The following is a 14,500-nucleotide window of genomic DNA, read 5'->3' on the forward strand; positions in this document are numbered from 1 at the left end:
CTCAAAGTGTGTGTACCCTCTGCACAAGAGAGAGAGAACCACGATGGATTTTGCTCATTTTTTTTATACACTCATATATCTTCTCTCTTTTCTTTGAGTCTCTCTCTCTCTCACTCGAGCCATATAGTGTGCCATAATACACGTTGTTCTGGGCATATATATATATACGCGCACGAATACTATACAGCTGGCTGCTGCTCGCGGCGTCAAACGGTACTCGTCGACGTCCCTGTCTCTTTCTTTCTCTCTCTCTTTCTCTCTCTTTCTCTCTCTTTCTCTCAGCGAGCCTTCAATGAAGACTATATAGGTAGAATATTTCTTTATGCTCGAAGGAAAGATACATAGAGCGCCTCGACTCTCCGAGCTTGTATATATTATGGCATACGGTGTTTTATCGCGACTCGATAATTGTATCTTTGACTTGTACGTGTATGTAAGGACACGAACGAGTTGCAGACTTTTTATTCTTCCTCCGTGTCTGCGCCTATGCTGCTCGTTTGGGAGTTTAGACATTTTACGGGATTCGATGAGACGTATCCATCACACATATATTGTAGCACTTTTCCCTATGAAAAGTCATTTGTCGAATAATCAAATTGCTTTGCTTCGTGGAGTTCGGTTGGGAAGATAATTTTTAAATTGCATAATTCAGCATGTCATTCTGTTCGATACGTTTCCATTGTAATGTAATGTCTTGTTACGCTTCGCCGATCTTGGTAAACCGGTACTATGTGTCTCTCTTTGCATCGCGAAGACGATCGGTTTTCGCGCGAATCCAGACTCTCCGGTAATGCCATCTACAGGCCCTCGTTGGAACTCGCGCGAGCGACTTTTCTCTCGTTCTAATTCACGACTTGAATTATTTTTCCAATAACCTGCATCATGCGGCAATGACGTTGATAAAAAGTTTTTGATGCTCTTAAACATTATCACGAATGAACTTTTTTTTGTTCGATCGATAAGGCAGATTTTAATCTGCGGGAACGATCCTCTTTGCCGCAATGGTCTTGTAGAGAGACAATTTTTCATACAGTAGATTGCGAAAATTTTTATAAATACGTCCACAGAGAAAAAACGCCTCGTGATAATTTTTCAAGCAAAACAATATCGTTAATTTATTGTTGACCTGAATAAATTTTTCTACCAGACACTACAACGCAATGACTTAGTTTCTTAATACTTAAAGTAATGCTAACTCAAAGCTTTTATGGTAAACTAAATGCTGCATTTTTTTCTAAAAATCTCCATCGAAAACATGACATTTTCAACTAAACGTCAATTAGTAAAATAAATTCATAAAGTTCAGGAGGAAAAAAATAAATCTCGGATGTACATGGCTATGCTATTTGCTGAAGTGCGAGCGCTTGCGCTAAGGCGAGAAACCGTCCCTCAACCCTCTCTGCGCGCCAACGGATCCTTCCCTCCCGTGTTCTATATAAAAGGCCACCACTTGTTGAGCGATATCCCATACAGCTCCGTGGCATCGCAGCAGCTCTAATATCGTTTACCAGTGCCACATACGGATTCTCTCCATCATAAGTGGTGCTTCTCTCTTTCTCTTTCTCTCTTCCTCTCTTTCTCTCTCTCTCTCTCTCTCTCTCTCTCTTTCTCTCTGTCTCTCCTTCTCTCTTTCGCCTCTTCTTTTTTTCCCTGCCTTTTGCACAAGTGCTTCTCGACGTCGTCAAATCCCCCGCTGGAGAGAGGCGCATAAAGGTGTAAATAAATCGATCCGAAAGTCGTTGCCATTGAAAAGATAAATAATATAATACAAGGTACAAGTTCACGAGATCGTTGGGATAAATCGGTTGGCCATTGTCAGCGAAGTGTCGCCTCGCCGAAGGTAGGTGCAATACGTTTCTCTTTTGCTATGATAAAATGCGAAACGCTAATCAACCGAAAGAACTTTTAATGCCATTATATGCGATTTCGTTTTCTCGCGCGCGCACGAAAGCATACTCGACGAATCGACACACAAGGAAGTGAATATATCGTAAAGCTCACGGGAAATTACAAAAGTCGGAAACGGATGCTATGGAAGGCTGCGTGGAGCTTTTAATAATATTCAATGTACATCCCCCAATGCCGACTGCATAGAGCCCAGTGTATGCAGGCCTATGCCGTGGACTTGCTCGCGCGCGCCTATCGACGACTCTCGAGTGATTCTTTTTTTTTCGTGCCTCTCTATATTTCCACGATAAATGCGCCAAGACACTTATATTTATTGCCTCGAGCTTGAGTGCGAGAGAGAAACTTCGGGTCTAAAGTCCAATAGATAAACACGTCGTCGGGTGCAGAAGCGCGCATGTAACAGAGGTGAGAAGTGCAACTCACACTTTTACGACTTCCCCGCGCACACGAATCTTTAATCTCTCGTTACAGGAAATGATTAACGTTTATTTTCTCCGAATAATAGCTGACGTGTGCAACCTCCTCGTCTTGACCTTAGCGCGCGCGAGCGGCCAAGACATTGAGGCGCGTTGCGTTGCGATTTTTTGCACAACTCGGGCCCGCTTCGAGCCAGCTCGCGCGGCTATCGTTGCGCGGGGTCAGCTACGGCCGAAAATTCGTTGTCGGCCCGCGCGCGACTCCAAAGGGGCGCAAAACGAAATGCAATTAAGCGCGTGCGAACGCAGAGGTAATGTAGCTCTAGGCCATGACGTATGTGTGCCGTATAGTAGTAAGCAACCGACACCTACCTTAATAAGCTCGGACTCAATGACATGAAGATCGATATTATAAATACTCAATGCGAATCCTTACAACATTAAATCGTCCGCTTTGTATAACTCGCGTGTGCGTTTGAACTTTTCATCATTTCACTTCCAAACGCCGAGCCGGACGCATCGGCCGCAAGCTCACCTTTACCTCTTCTCACAGCAGTGTGTGCATAGCTAAATAATACACAAGTGCCCGTCGTCGGTGCAAGTGCGCAAGAAGTCGTCGGCTGATTAAAGGTTTTCGGCGCGCTCGTCGCAATTTCCAAACATTTCTCGTCCGCTTTTCGGCAGGGTAAAATTTAAGACTCATGCGCGTGAAACGGTGCGATCGGAATTTCGAAATTTGGGTCCTGTAAGGAGGATCGTCGATTCTTATCACCAGCCAGCGGCGACGCTCGAAGCTTTAGAAAACCGCTGGAATAAAGAGCGTGGGACGTTTGTGCGTGCTTAAGTGGCTCTATATATTATAATATAAATATTATAATCAGCTGAGCAATTTTCGCGCTGTGCAATTTTTACTCGTTGTCGACATTTTTTTGTCCGCCTCCTAGAACAAGTGATCGAAGAATCGCCGAGTAAAGAATCAGACAAGAAAAGAAGCAGACCATACAAAAGCAGGACCCAGTATGAATCTCGACGAGTATCGCCAGCACGGTGAGTTTTTCTTCTCTCTTTCCATGAAGTAGCAGTACGGACACTAAGCGTTTCTTCCTGACCTAGTTCGCCCAAAAATTTCCAATTAAAGACCACTGCGGATCACGCATGGTATTTCCCATCGCAGAAACTGCGTAGCGCGCAAAAGTACATTATATATATAAAAGCACAGCACTAAATTGGCTTCTTATTTTATCGCGTACACGCGCGCCTTGGCTTAGCCTTTGAATAAAATAAAGAGACGATCGGGATTCTCGCAACTTTAAATACCCGTCGAAAGGGAGGAGAGAGAGGCAGAGAAAAAAGTGCAGCCCACACGTACATACACACAAGCTGGAGACAGAATTTTACGAGCTTGGAATATTGTCTTTTTCTCCTGCCTATCAATTTCATTTACCGTTTTATTTGGATCGTATAAGGGAAAAATCGAAAGTGCGATAAATGTCGGACTTGGATGTTTTCATATTATAATGCATATACAACTCAATAATTCCTCGATTTTTATTTATTTGCACTTTGTAAATGAAAAGGAATCAGATTGCGCCATCCGTTGTATTATGCCGTACAATCGGGCGCACTTTGTTTGTACAATGTTTTTTTTTTATTTTACTTTATTTTAGTTTTTCTTTTTTCAATTAAACGCTGATAATAGTTATTTATATTGGACTTGTGTATATATCTATGCGGCAATTGACAGAGCTTTTATATATCTAAGCGAAGATTTAGATTCTATCAAGCACTCGACTGGGTGTATTTCTTCGAGCTCTTCTATTACAGACTCTTCCTTAGAAAACGATTTCCGGTTCAATCTTTCATTCGACGGTGGTCTCTATCATTTACCTTTTCCCATTCGACGCGAAATATATATATGTTTTAGCAGCGAATTTTTGTTTCTAACGTCTTTAGCTCGAGTTCTCCTTTATTCGTCGCTCTCATTGTCCTTGTGTTCTTTTTATTCCCCGTTTAATTTCATCGAATTTCCGCCTCATCGCTTTCCTCATTACGTTAAGTTGATAAAAATAAGATAAAATAAAAAAAAATGATAATAATGCGCGAAGGCAAGGAAATGGTCGACTACATAGCCGACTACCTGGAGACGATCCGCAGCCGCCGCGTGTATCCCGCGGTGTCGCCGGGCTACCTGCGCAACATCCTGCCGAGCTCGGCGCCCGTCAACGGCGAGGCCTGGTCGGCCATATTCGACGACATCGAAAAGTGCATCATGCCCGGCGTCACCCACTGGCAGTCCCCCCACATGCACGCCTATTTTCCAGCGCTCAATTCGCCCGCGAGTCTGCTCGCCGACATGCTGGCCGACGCGATCAACTGCTTAGGTTTCACTTGGGTAAGGTCGACCGACTGCGAGTCATATTGCAAAATCACCCGCACGCGCCAAGGTCGCTTTCGAGGGCTGCAATCGTTTTTTTTATTTTTTATTTAACGCTCCCGTTCAGGCATCGAGCCCGGTCTGCACAGAGCTCGAGACCATCGTGATGAACTGGCTGGGCAAGATGATCGGCCTGCCGGATGACTTCCTGCACAAAGCCGGAAGCACCGGAAGCGGCGGGGGCGTCATTCAAACGACCGCGAGCGAGGCCACCCTCGTGTGCCTGCTGGCCGCCAGGACCCGAGCCATCCGCGACGTGCAGGAGACCAACCCGGAGCTGTCCGTCGCCGAGATCAACTCGAGGCTCGTCGCCTACTGCTCCGACCAAGTACGTCCCTCGGCTCTGCTTTATCCTCCTGCAGATTATCTCGTAATCGTAAGCACTGCTATATACGGTTTCTCGCTTTCTCTCTCTCTGTGCAGGCACATTCGAGCGTCGAGAAGGCTGGACTCATTGGATTAGTGCGCATGAGATACATCGATTCCGACGAGAATCTCAGCATGAGGGGCGAAATGCTGATCGAGGCGCTCGAGCGAGATCGCGAGGACGGGCTCGTGCCATTTTTCGTGAGTTTCCAACGTCAAATTATATCCGTTTCTTGATTGCTAGTAATGAGAGTAAAAATCAAGTCTCGTGCTTTTTATAAGCATGACATAGAGAGCGTATAAAACTGTTTCTTTTTCTACTGTTTTTCTTTTATTTTTTTTTAATAAGAGGATCTTGAGGAGACTTTGTGGGGAATTATATAAGAAATAATAATAAGCTTATTAAAAATTCCACCGAGTCTGATTTTAGTTGGCTCCCGCGGGAAAATGTGTATACAAAAATGATTCGCTAATTAATTTACTTCTGACATTTTTCTACCCTCAATTTTGCCTTTACCGTCGACTCCCACGTAATAATCATAAAAATCGAAGGTTTGCGCGACGCTGGGTACGACTGGAGCTTGCTCGTTCGATAATGTCGAAGAAATTGGACCGATATGTGAGTAACGAGCGTAAAAATAGAAAGCAAAGAGAAGCAATGATAGACCAGGCCATTCTTGATCGGATGCATTCGTTGTTGTGCAGGTGCGAAAAATGGATTGTGGCTGCACATCGACGCCGCTTACGCCGGAAGCGCCTTCATATGCCCGGAATTTCGCGGCTGGATGAAGGGCATCGAGCACGCCGAGTCTTTCGCTTTTAATCCCAGCAAGTGGCTCATGGTTCACTTTGATTGTACCGCTATGTGGTAATTATTTTTCTTTTTTGTAGAAACAAAAAATGGTATTTCATTGAGCAGTTTTCAATTTTAATGAATATTATTGTTACCAGGGTTAGGAATAGTCAAAATCTGCATAGAACATTCAATGTAGATCCAATCTATCTCAAACACGAAAATTCAGGTAATCACAGTTCATTTCTTTGCGTCAGTTTAAGAAATAACATTTTTGAGCATTTTTTTCTTGTTTGATTGCTAACACTGCAGGCCTGGCAATTGACTACATGGTCAGTGATTTTAGCTTCTTCTTTAAAAATATTCTCTTGAAAATGTACCACAATGATTCAATAATTAATTGTAATATTTTTGTTGAGCAGCATTGGCAAATACCACTATCAAAACGATTCCGAGCCCTCAAGTTATGGTTTGTCATCAGAAATTACGGAGTTTCGGGTTTGCAAAAACACATTCGCGAGGTAATAATCAGTAAACTCTCAAAATATCGAAGTAAATTGAACGAGTTTTTGTTTTAAGGGAGTACGATTAGCTCAAAAATTCGAGGCTCTAGTTCTGGCTGATTCTCGTTTCGAAATACCAGCCGCCAGACATTTGGGCATGGTAGTCTTTCGACTGCGAGGTGAGAATTCACTGACGGAAAAATTACTTAAGAAAATGAATTCTCGAGGACGCGTACATTGCGTCCCAGCGGCATTGCACGGAAAATACGTCGTTAGATTCACCATTACATCTACGTAGTAAGTTAAACATTGTCTTTTTTCTACGATGCAATACAGTAGAGTATATATTATATTCTTGTTATTTTTCAGTACTACCAATAACGATATTCTTCGAGATTGGGCTGAAATAAAGAGCACAGCCACGGAGATTTTGGGAACAGGCAGTGTGTCACCAGCCAGAACACGAGTCACTTTAGCCGGTAACAATCAAAAACTATTTTTGTATTTTTTTTATATATAATATAAAATCGACATTTGAGGCCTGAATTTTTACAGAAACTCGCGAGAGAAACGAACATTTCGGCTCTAGCCTCCTGCTGGCCAATTCTCCGATGTCACCGAAGATAGTGAACGGCAGTTTTGCCGCCATATACGATGCGGCCGACGTCTTCAACGAGTGCATGAAGACCTTTGGCCAGCTTCGTCTGGAGGCTCGGGATAGTCCAGGTATTGATACGCGTTTCTATCTTTCGTGCGATACCTTCAATTATTATTACGTAGCTTGCAATTCTTTTAAAATTACCTGATTGACTGGATCAATCGCTTTATTATTTTGTCCTTGAATTTTTTATGCTTTTCGTGGCTCGCACGTATGTCTCTTATCGTTTTTACTTGAATTTCATACAATTTATTATTTTTGTTTTTGTTTGTTTCTTTTCTGCTTATATTTACGTAGATTTAAGAATCGTTTACTTCAACAATTTTAAACTTTTTCATGTTTTTTTCGCCATTACAAACGATACTATCGTTCTTATCTTAGCTATGCGTCGACGCATCCGAGGAATTCTCATGTCAGGCAAACAATTCTCGCTCGACTCGCGCATGGATTTGGTTCAGGTTGGTATATACAATTCGGCGGCCCTTGCGCAAACTTTTGGCATAAATTTTTCCGACAATTTGGCCCGTTCTTTTTTGCAGGGCTACGCATCCTGCGCCCGGCCACTATCCGAGCCCTGCGCCAATCTGTTGCAAGTGCGCGAGGACGAAGATCAGACGAGCAAAAATGACTCGAGCCTGAGCATCGATAAGTCAGGATCGACAATCGGTAAGGACAAATAATGAAGTTTACCGCTGGAGCCACCAGCTAGACACACGCTAAACGCTAATGTAATAAAAAACTAACTCCTATCTATACATCTTAGACCTAATCGCACATCTTAGTTTGTCCTGTACCTGCTTAAGTTACATAAAAGCCCCATAATATACTTATCCCTGGCATGAATTCAGAAGATTCTTCCACGAGCCTCGAAAACCACTTAAATTCTCAAGACGATAGCGACGACAAAACCAACGACACCAACGATAGCAACGGCTCCTGCGACAAGATCCAGCCGTACGACGGCATTATAATGAGCAACGGCTTCATCGAGAATTTCGTAAGCAAGGGATTGTGCAAGAGCGAGACCATCGGGGCAATTAACTGCCTGAACGATATCGCCGACGGCAAGACTACTATTTGCTCGATCGAGGATGACTTCAAGGATAGTGCACAATTTTGCCAGAAATGCGGCCATTTCTACGTGAAGCAGCAATAATATTCAATCAAATGTCTATCGGCAATGCAAGTTTTCGTCCGAGCTCGATGGTTAAAACAATTTTTTGCAATCGTCGATTCGTAATGTTCGATGTTTTTCATTAGCGAGTAGCAACGTTTTAAGCTAATAGTCAGATCGTTCGATAGTTACTAAGCAAAGATGAGCGCAAGATATATTTTTCTATTTTATTTTAAAATATTAGAACATGACACGTTGTTGTTACGACGATGAGGCTACACGTTCAAAAACCAACAAAAATGTTACGTTTAATAATACCGATGGCATTTTTTCCGATATTCTTTGCTCGTTTAAAATCTAGATAATAATCATTAGCCAAAGTAAATAAAGGAATGGAAATATTAAGTTACAGAGTTGGTCCTTCTGAAAATATGTCATTGTAAAAGTGTGAAATACAAAATAGTGATTATAGAAATGTATCGATAAAATGATTAGACAAATATTAATATTGTCACTTTCATTTAATATCCTTCCTGATTTTTTTAGCATATAGAAGACAAAATTGTATACTATAAATCAATTTTACATCAGTTAACAACCAGAACAAACTTAATGGACACAATTTTTATTTCAATCAATGATATGACGTATAATTGCTATAAGATTTCCCATCACTTTTTCTTACATATAACGTCATTTATCATAACTCAGGCAACTTGAGACTTTCATACATTAAACTTTACACTTTTCATCTTCGAAGATTCAACGATGTACTTAGAGACTAGTGATATTTTTAGTTATACCTTTAGCAAGTTTTGTAAATGTCTTTTTCGTCTAATATATTTCAGACTTTTTCTTATATGCATTTTAAATAATTTTTTTTCGAGGCAATTGTGTAAGATGAATGAATTATATGCTTGAGAGCAGTACTATCCATCGTTTATAGGTATATAGTAAGTTCGATGCTGAAAATTCGATATGTCTACAATTATTGGAATGCATATACTATAAAATTATGAAAAATCATTTACTTTACGTATCGAGCTCAATTAATTAAGCATTTGAATTTCTAAGAATACCTTAATTTAAAAACTGGAGTTTTTTCGTAGTATCACCTTTTTTGATAATCATAATTGCTATTTCATTGAATTAACTTTTCACAAATATATTAAAACTTTTAATATTTTACAATTTATGCCTAAAATTTTCATGAATCAACAATAATTATAATCAACGAATAATTTATATACTCTATCCGATAACGAGTTTATAATTATTTATCTACAAATAGCAATAGATTCATAATCTTTCAGAATCAACGTTATTATTTCTTGCATTTTCATTAAAACCAGTTTCAATAAACTACAAAGATATGCATGACACTATTTGGCAGAATAATATATTAATATATTTACGTATTTCAATAGTAAAAAGTGAAAGAGTAAGTATAAATTATTCTAATTTTTTTTAAAAATTGCTGTTAGTATTCGTATGTTTGTGGCTTGTTCAGTTGTTATTGTTAAGAAGTGATATCAGTATTTATAATATCTGTGTTAGCATATACATCAATAAACTAGAAACTCTTCTCAGTTTGTAATAATCATGACAACTTTGACACTCTTTAGGCAAATACAACGTAAAAGCACGACGATAAATGATACAATATAAACAGCATGAGTACATAAAAAAGTAAAAAAACACGACGAGCCGCGATTTACATTAAATTTAGGCAATGTACGCATTCAATTGGTTCGTTGGTAAAAAAGCTTCTTGCGAGCTGCTTTCGGCAGTCGACGTGGAGGGAATATCATTTGGCGACATGTAGAAAACTTTTTGCGATGATACCTCACATGGCACGTGGATTTACGGCTGCGAGGCCATACTACGTTTTTTTATTATAAATACATAAGAATTAAAATTAAAAATAAAACTTACAAAAGCGTCAACTCTTACATTTCATTGCGGCAGATGGAGGAAATGTATGCAAGTTATAAATTATTGCGAATGTAACTTGCATTGATTTCTTCTGGTACAAAGCAGTAGTACTAAAATGCTCGTAATTAATAGGTGCAAATCAAATAAGAAGAGTTGATTTACATTTGTCAATAATTTTAACAATCGTATATTATATACATTAGCCAACTAAGGCACTATACCTTTTGATAAATTATTTGCTTACCAACTACATAACACAATCCCGTTTACAGCGGGATCGCTCAAGCGTATAATTTATTATTAGAAGCTGAAAAAAATCGTCGCATCATTACATATATAGAGATAAGGTGAAAATAAAAAGTTATTATAGTGTAGCCTCGCAGCCGCGCGTGCTACAATGAACAAATGACGCGACACGAGCCGCATGGCCTGCCAAAAAAATATCGCCCCTGTAAGGCGCGACACTCGTTTGGCAGAAGGCTCCACTGGGATAAAGCCTTTCTGTGAGGACACGAGCGTTCAGCTTTGTGGCCCGTTCGCCCCCAGACACAACCCTCTTTTTAGCGCCGTAGGCTAGCGGGTCCGCTAAACTGAAGGCTCGTCAAGTGCTTGCTTGATTATTTATCTGCCTTTTGTTTAGCCTTTGTCTTTGACATTTGATGAGGGATGGGATTGATAAAGGTTGACGTTCGCTTGTTCGATATCCGTGCAGATATTTTTGAAATTTAAACGAGCAATAAGATTGAAAAATATTTCATAGTCGAATGCATGCGTAATAAGAAGTGGAATTATTATTTATGTTCTATACTATTGATTTCATCGAATGATGAATGTTTAAAATTTGCGATATGCTAAGAAAAAAAATTGAAGGAAAAATATACATTCGATAGTCAGCCCATAGTGTGCTGATAAAAAAGATAAAAATGATAAAATTACAGCATAAGTTATAGGAGAATAAAGAATTAGATAAGAAAGAACGTGTAAGTAAAAATATAAAAGAAAATTAATTTTAAATTCTATGAATTTTGTTGTGGATTTGCAATAGAAAAATTATTAATTTAAAATTTTTTTGTTCAAATTTAAATCTACTTTTTTACAATATAATGAGCTTGAAAATTGAAGCATAATATTTAATATACGAATATTGTGAATATTGTGAATTAGTAGATTCCTCACATTTTTTTGTTAGCAAAAGCATTCGTTGTTAGAATGAACATAGAAAATAAGCTATACTTAATTCTTGGATTGACTTGGCGATATATCTACAGGAAGAAAATATTCTTTATGATACGGAAGACTAAATTTTCTAATTATATATTACGTATATCACAAAATTATTCATGAACCTTAAAGCTATGTTGAAAAACCAATAAACTACGAACTAAAAATAGAAATAAGAATTTGATGAGATTTGAACGAGAGATAAAAGTCAGGCTAATTAGCGAGCAAGCGATCATCGGTTGAACAGTGAAAAAGAAAAAGCGAGGACAGTCGAGGCAAGGACGAGGGAATAAATAGGCTTCGAGGAGGGCAAGACTCTATTGCACATATCCTCCTCACAGAAGCACATGTGACCAGTGCCGGTACTTTCCATCATGCACACGTGGTCGACCATGAATAAGTTTATCTGCAGTTGCGACGTACACGTTCTCCGAACGCTTTCGTAGGCTGCAAAAAGAAAGAGAGAAAAAAAAAGAAGAGAAATATTATGTTGCCGCTGTAGATTCTAAGCTGTAGCTCATTGAACCGAAGCCGAGAAAAAGGGCACCTACGTGATTTGGCATTGCGGACCATTTTGACGCAGCATCCGTTGCAGGTCATCAGGGGCGGCTGGTCCCTCGGCAGAGCCGTGTAATTGAACGGGTCCTTGCAGCGCAGGTCCGTCCACGAGTCGCATTCGTAGCAGTAGACCGACCTCGCTGATGGCGACATTCGAAAATTTCATTTGCAATTTAATTTCTCATCGAGGAGCAAATGCTCGTTTTTTATATAAATCGACGTTTTATCGTTTCACGAGATTTTCTAATGATCTCGATATTATAATGGGATACTCACTTTGACACTCGGCGTGACAGATACCGATTAGCGCGGCGAGTACAGCGATCGCTGCAACGAAACGTTATCGCATTTCTCAACAATGGGCATTAATCATCTACGAGCATAATTTGTACTGAATTGTACTCTGAAGAAAAATCGAATTGTACAATAGAGAGTCGACTAAATAGAGGTATAATAATAATCATATTTACAGGTGCTACGGTTTTTCATATGCAATGCACTTACCGTCCCCGGTAGTGTCTTAAAAATGTTCGTCAATAAATTCAATGAAATAATTAATCATGAGAGTCAATGAGAATCAATTGACCGAACTCACCGATTAGGATGCGCTGCGTTGCCATGTTTTTCGTCGTGAACCCAAACATCTCACCTTTGTAATGAGTCCAACATATCCGACGATTTTGTCCTATTCAAGCGCCCCTACACTCTTGCCCACCTGCCACAACAGATTATATTCGATAAATATTGTTGTACGAACATTAAATTGGATCTGTTCGATCTTCTTTTAAGTAATTATCAATGTGTTGTAGTGCTCATAGTAGATTGATATTTTTGCAAAATAGAAAGAAATAAAAAATTAACTATATCTCTATAACGATGTGTTTTTCTAATTACTTGTATTCGATTTAATCGTTTCTGCCAAATAATTTTTTTATAGAGCTACGTAACTATTAAATCTATGAAGTTTAGAGAAAATAATAAGAGTACTGCAATTAATCCATGCAAAGATAACTATTTATCAAAGTCGTTTTAAGTAAAGATTTTTGAGATCAAATATACAAACTGAGAGTGAGAGTTTACTTGCCCCTTCGCATACAGCAGCGTTTCGTACGATAAAACAATTTGGCTTAGAATATTATTTTTCAGTAGTCAAGCTAATTTAAGTGAGATAATCGTAAGATTTCTAATTACATAACGTGTGTATTTACCTTGTGTAAACGTATCGAAGACGCAGATAACTTATTTTCCTGCACATTCGATTAATATACCTCTACGCACAGAAAATGTTTCATCGTATTCCTCGTAATATTGTTATCATGTTCGAGATTTTCAGTCTCTAAAACCATGTGTGCGAATAGAATGAACGTGTAATCGTGGTGAGTAAATTCATGTTTAGTATAGTAAAAAAAAAAGATAATAGAGTAAGAGACACGTAAAACACCGAATCTAACAATCAAAGGTGTGTTTCACGCAGCAATGCAAACACAAACAATCTCACCTGTGCAAATTAAGACTTTGTAAGCTCGTCGCGCTGTGTCCCATTAAGACGCCGCCTCGTGCTGATTCCCTTCCGCATTGGCGTTCATTGGCGAATGTAGGCCAGGAGACACTGCGTTAGAAATATCATGCTTATACATCGGATCTAACACCGGGGACGTGGTCTCACCCATGACAAGTCGCTGCAAGCTCGATACCCACTCGATCGCAGCTACGAGCCAGGCGAAAGCGTCGGATTTTCTCTCATAAAGATGGAAAATAGAGAGAGAGAGAGACGAGTCCACCGAACGCGTGCAGCAGCGCTAGACACGATTATTTACTCGCACATCGTCGCTCGTGTATTCGCACACACAAACACATAGACAGAGAAACGCGTGCGCGAGGGCAGCAGAGTGCAGAGAGTAGACGAGGAGTTAGCTGCGTGCCAAAACACGCTGGGGTATAGGATCAATATAGCCGACGCGTGGGAGGGGTTCTCTACTGCAGAGAATCTATAAGTGTCTTATATCGCACGTGCATTGCACTCTGCTCTGCTCTCGGTGCAGCGGCGGAGGCGGCGGCGGCGGCGGCTGCGGTGGCTAACCCACCCAGTCCCTAGCTTCCTTCCTCCTGCTTTATAGAACATGCGCGCGAGCGAGTGCATTTCTCGCTTCAGATTGGTACTCGCTCATGGGGGTAGTTTATAGTATTTTGCAAATTTCGCTTCTTACTTTTGTAATATTCTCATTCGATTTTATTTTTTTCTGTTCTTATAACGTTCTTAATTATTTTAATATTTGAACCTCTTATTTTACTAATGATGCGGTATAGTAGTTGAATGAAGCTTTTATTAACGAATCTTGGGTTCCGAAAATTTTAACGGAATCAAAAGGACGTTAATAAAATCGAAATAGAACATCCTGTACATATATAATAATAGGAGAAGAGAATCAATCTCGCATCAATCTCTTAAATATTTTGACTGATAGTTTTTTTAAACAGTATTTAGAGCTGGTTGAATGTGGTAAATAAAACGTCTTAGAATATTAACCTTGGAAAATGAATATTTTTGAATTGCTCTTTTTTTTATTTTGTGGCTCAGGATAACCATTGCAGTG

The 14,500-nt window shown here is 39.7% G+C and overlaps 2 protein-coding genes across 9 annotated transcripts; one reads left to right on the top strand and one right to left on the bottom strand.

Moving 5' to 3' along the window:
• The first annotated feature begins 2,780 nt into the window (after nucleotides 1-2,780).
• Nucleotides 2,781-8,694, top strand: LOC106658959 (histidine decarboxylase). 4 transcript variants are annotated; one of them, XM_023461497.1, is made up of 15 exons: nucleotides 2,781-3,371; nucleotides 4,430-4,716; nucleotides 4,826-5,086; nucleotides 5,182-5,325; nucleotides 5,677-5,743; nucleotides 5,830-5,992; nucleotides 6,076-6,146; nucleotides 6,230-6,249; nucleotides 6,340-6,438; nucleotides 6,497-6,717; nucleotides 6,790-6,899; nucleotides 6,976-7,146; nucleotides 7,376-7,536; nucleotides 7,618-7,744; nucleotides 7,930-8,694. In XM_023461497.1, exons 1-15 carry the CDS (start codon nucleotides 3,344-3,346, stop codon nucleotides 8,232-8,234), a joined length of 2,235 nt encoding a protein of 744 aa, XP_023317265.1. In that variant the 5' UTR covers nucleotides 2,781-3,343; the 3' UTR covers nucleotides 8,235-8,694. The 4 variants fall into 4 exon arrangements, with proteins under 4 accessions (XP_023317265.1, XP_023317264.1, XP_023317263.1 ...); XM_023461495.1 differs by having other exon boundaries at nucleotides 2,785-3,371; nucleotides 7,927-8,694; XM_014381179.2 differs by having other exon boundaries at nucleotides 2,789-3,371; nucleotides 7,460-7,536; nucleotides 7,927-8,694.
• Nucleotides 8,695-13,836, bottom strand: LOC106658960 (protein quiver). 5 transcript variants are annotated; one of them, XM_023461501.1, is made up of 6 exons: nucleotides 13,405-13,836; nucleotides 13,115-13,242; nucleotides 12,502-12,621; nucleotides 12,183-12,233; nucleotides 11,900-12,046; nucleotides 8,695-11,795 (listed from the first exon to the last, which is right to left on the bottom strand). In XM_023461501.1, exons 3-6 carry the CDS (start codon nucleotides 12,548-12,550, stop codon nucleotides 11,581-11,583), a joined length of 462 nt encoding a protein of 153 aa, XP_023317269.1. In that variant the 5' UTR covers nucleotides 12,551-12,621; nucleotides 13,115-13,242; nucleotides 13,405-13,836; the 3' UTR covers nucleotides 8,695-11,580. The 5 variants fall into 5 exon arrangements, with proteins under 5 accessions (XP_023317269.1, XP_014236668.1, XP_023317266.1 ...); XM_014381182.2 differs by having other exon boundaries at nucleotides 12,502-13,242; nucleotides 13,405-13,515; nucleotides 13,573-13,835; XM_023461498.1 differs by having other exon boundaries at nucleotides 12,502-12,992; nucleotides 13,405-13,835.
• Between the last annotated feature and the right edge of the window lie 664 nt (nucleotides 13,837-14,500).

Source organism: Trichogramma pretiosum, unplaced genomic scaffold, assembly GCF_000599845.2.
Source record: "Trichogramma pretiosum strain Unisexual culture from Peru unplaced genomic scaffold, Tpre_2.0 scaffold2, whole genome shotgun sequence".
Classification (NCBI taxonomy): Eukaryota; Metazoa; Arthropoda; class Insecta; order Hymenoptera; family Trichogrammatidae; genus Trichogramma; species Trichogramma pretiosum.

Coding starts and splice junctions, on each gene's coding strand:
- LOC106658959 (XM_023461495.1), top strand. CDS start 3,344: ATGAATCTCGACGAGTATCGCCAGCACG. Junction 3,372..4,429: donor CGACGAGTATCGCCAGCACG/GTGAGTTTTTCT, acceptor TAATGCGCGAAG/GCAAGGAAATGGTCGACTAC. Junction 5,087..5,181: donor TCGCCTACTGCTCCGACCAA/GTACGTCCCTCG, acceptor CTCTCTGTGCAG/GCACATTCGAGCGTCGAGAA.
- LOC106658960 (XM_023461501.1), bottom strand. CDS start 12,550: ATGTTTGGGTTCACGACGAAAAACATGGCAACGCAGCGCATCCTAATC. Junction 12,047..12,182: donor CTGTCACGCCGAGTGTCAAA/GTGAGTATCCCA, acceptor TGTCGCCATCAG/CGAGGTCGGTCTACTGCTAC. Junction 11,796..11,899: donor GGTCCGCAATGCCAAATCAC/GTAGGTGCCCTT, acceptor TTCTTTTTGCAG/CCTACGAAAGCGTTCGGAGA.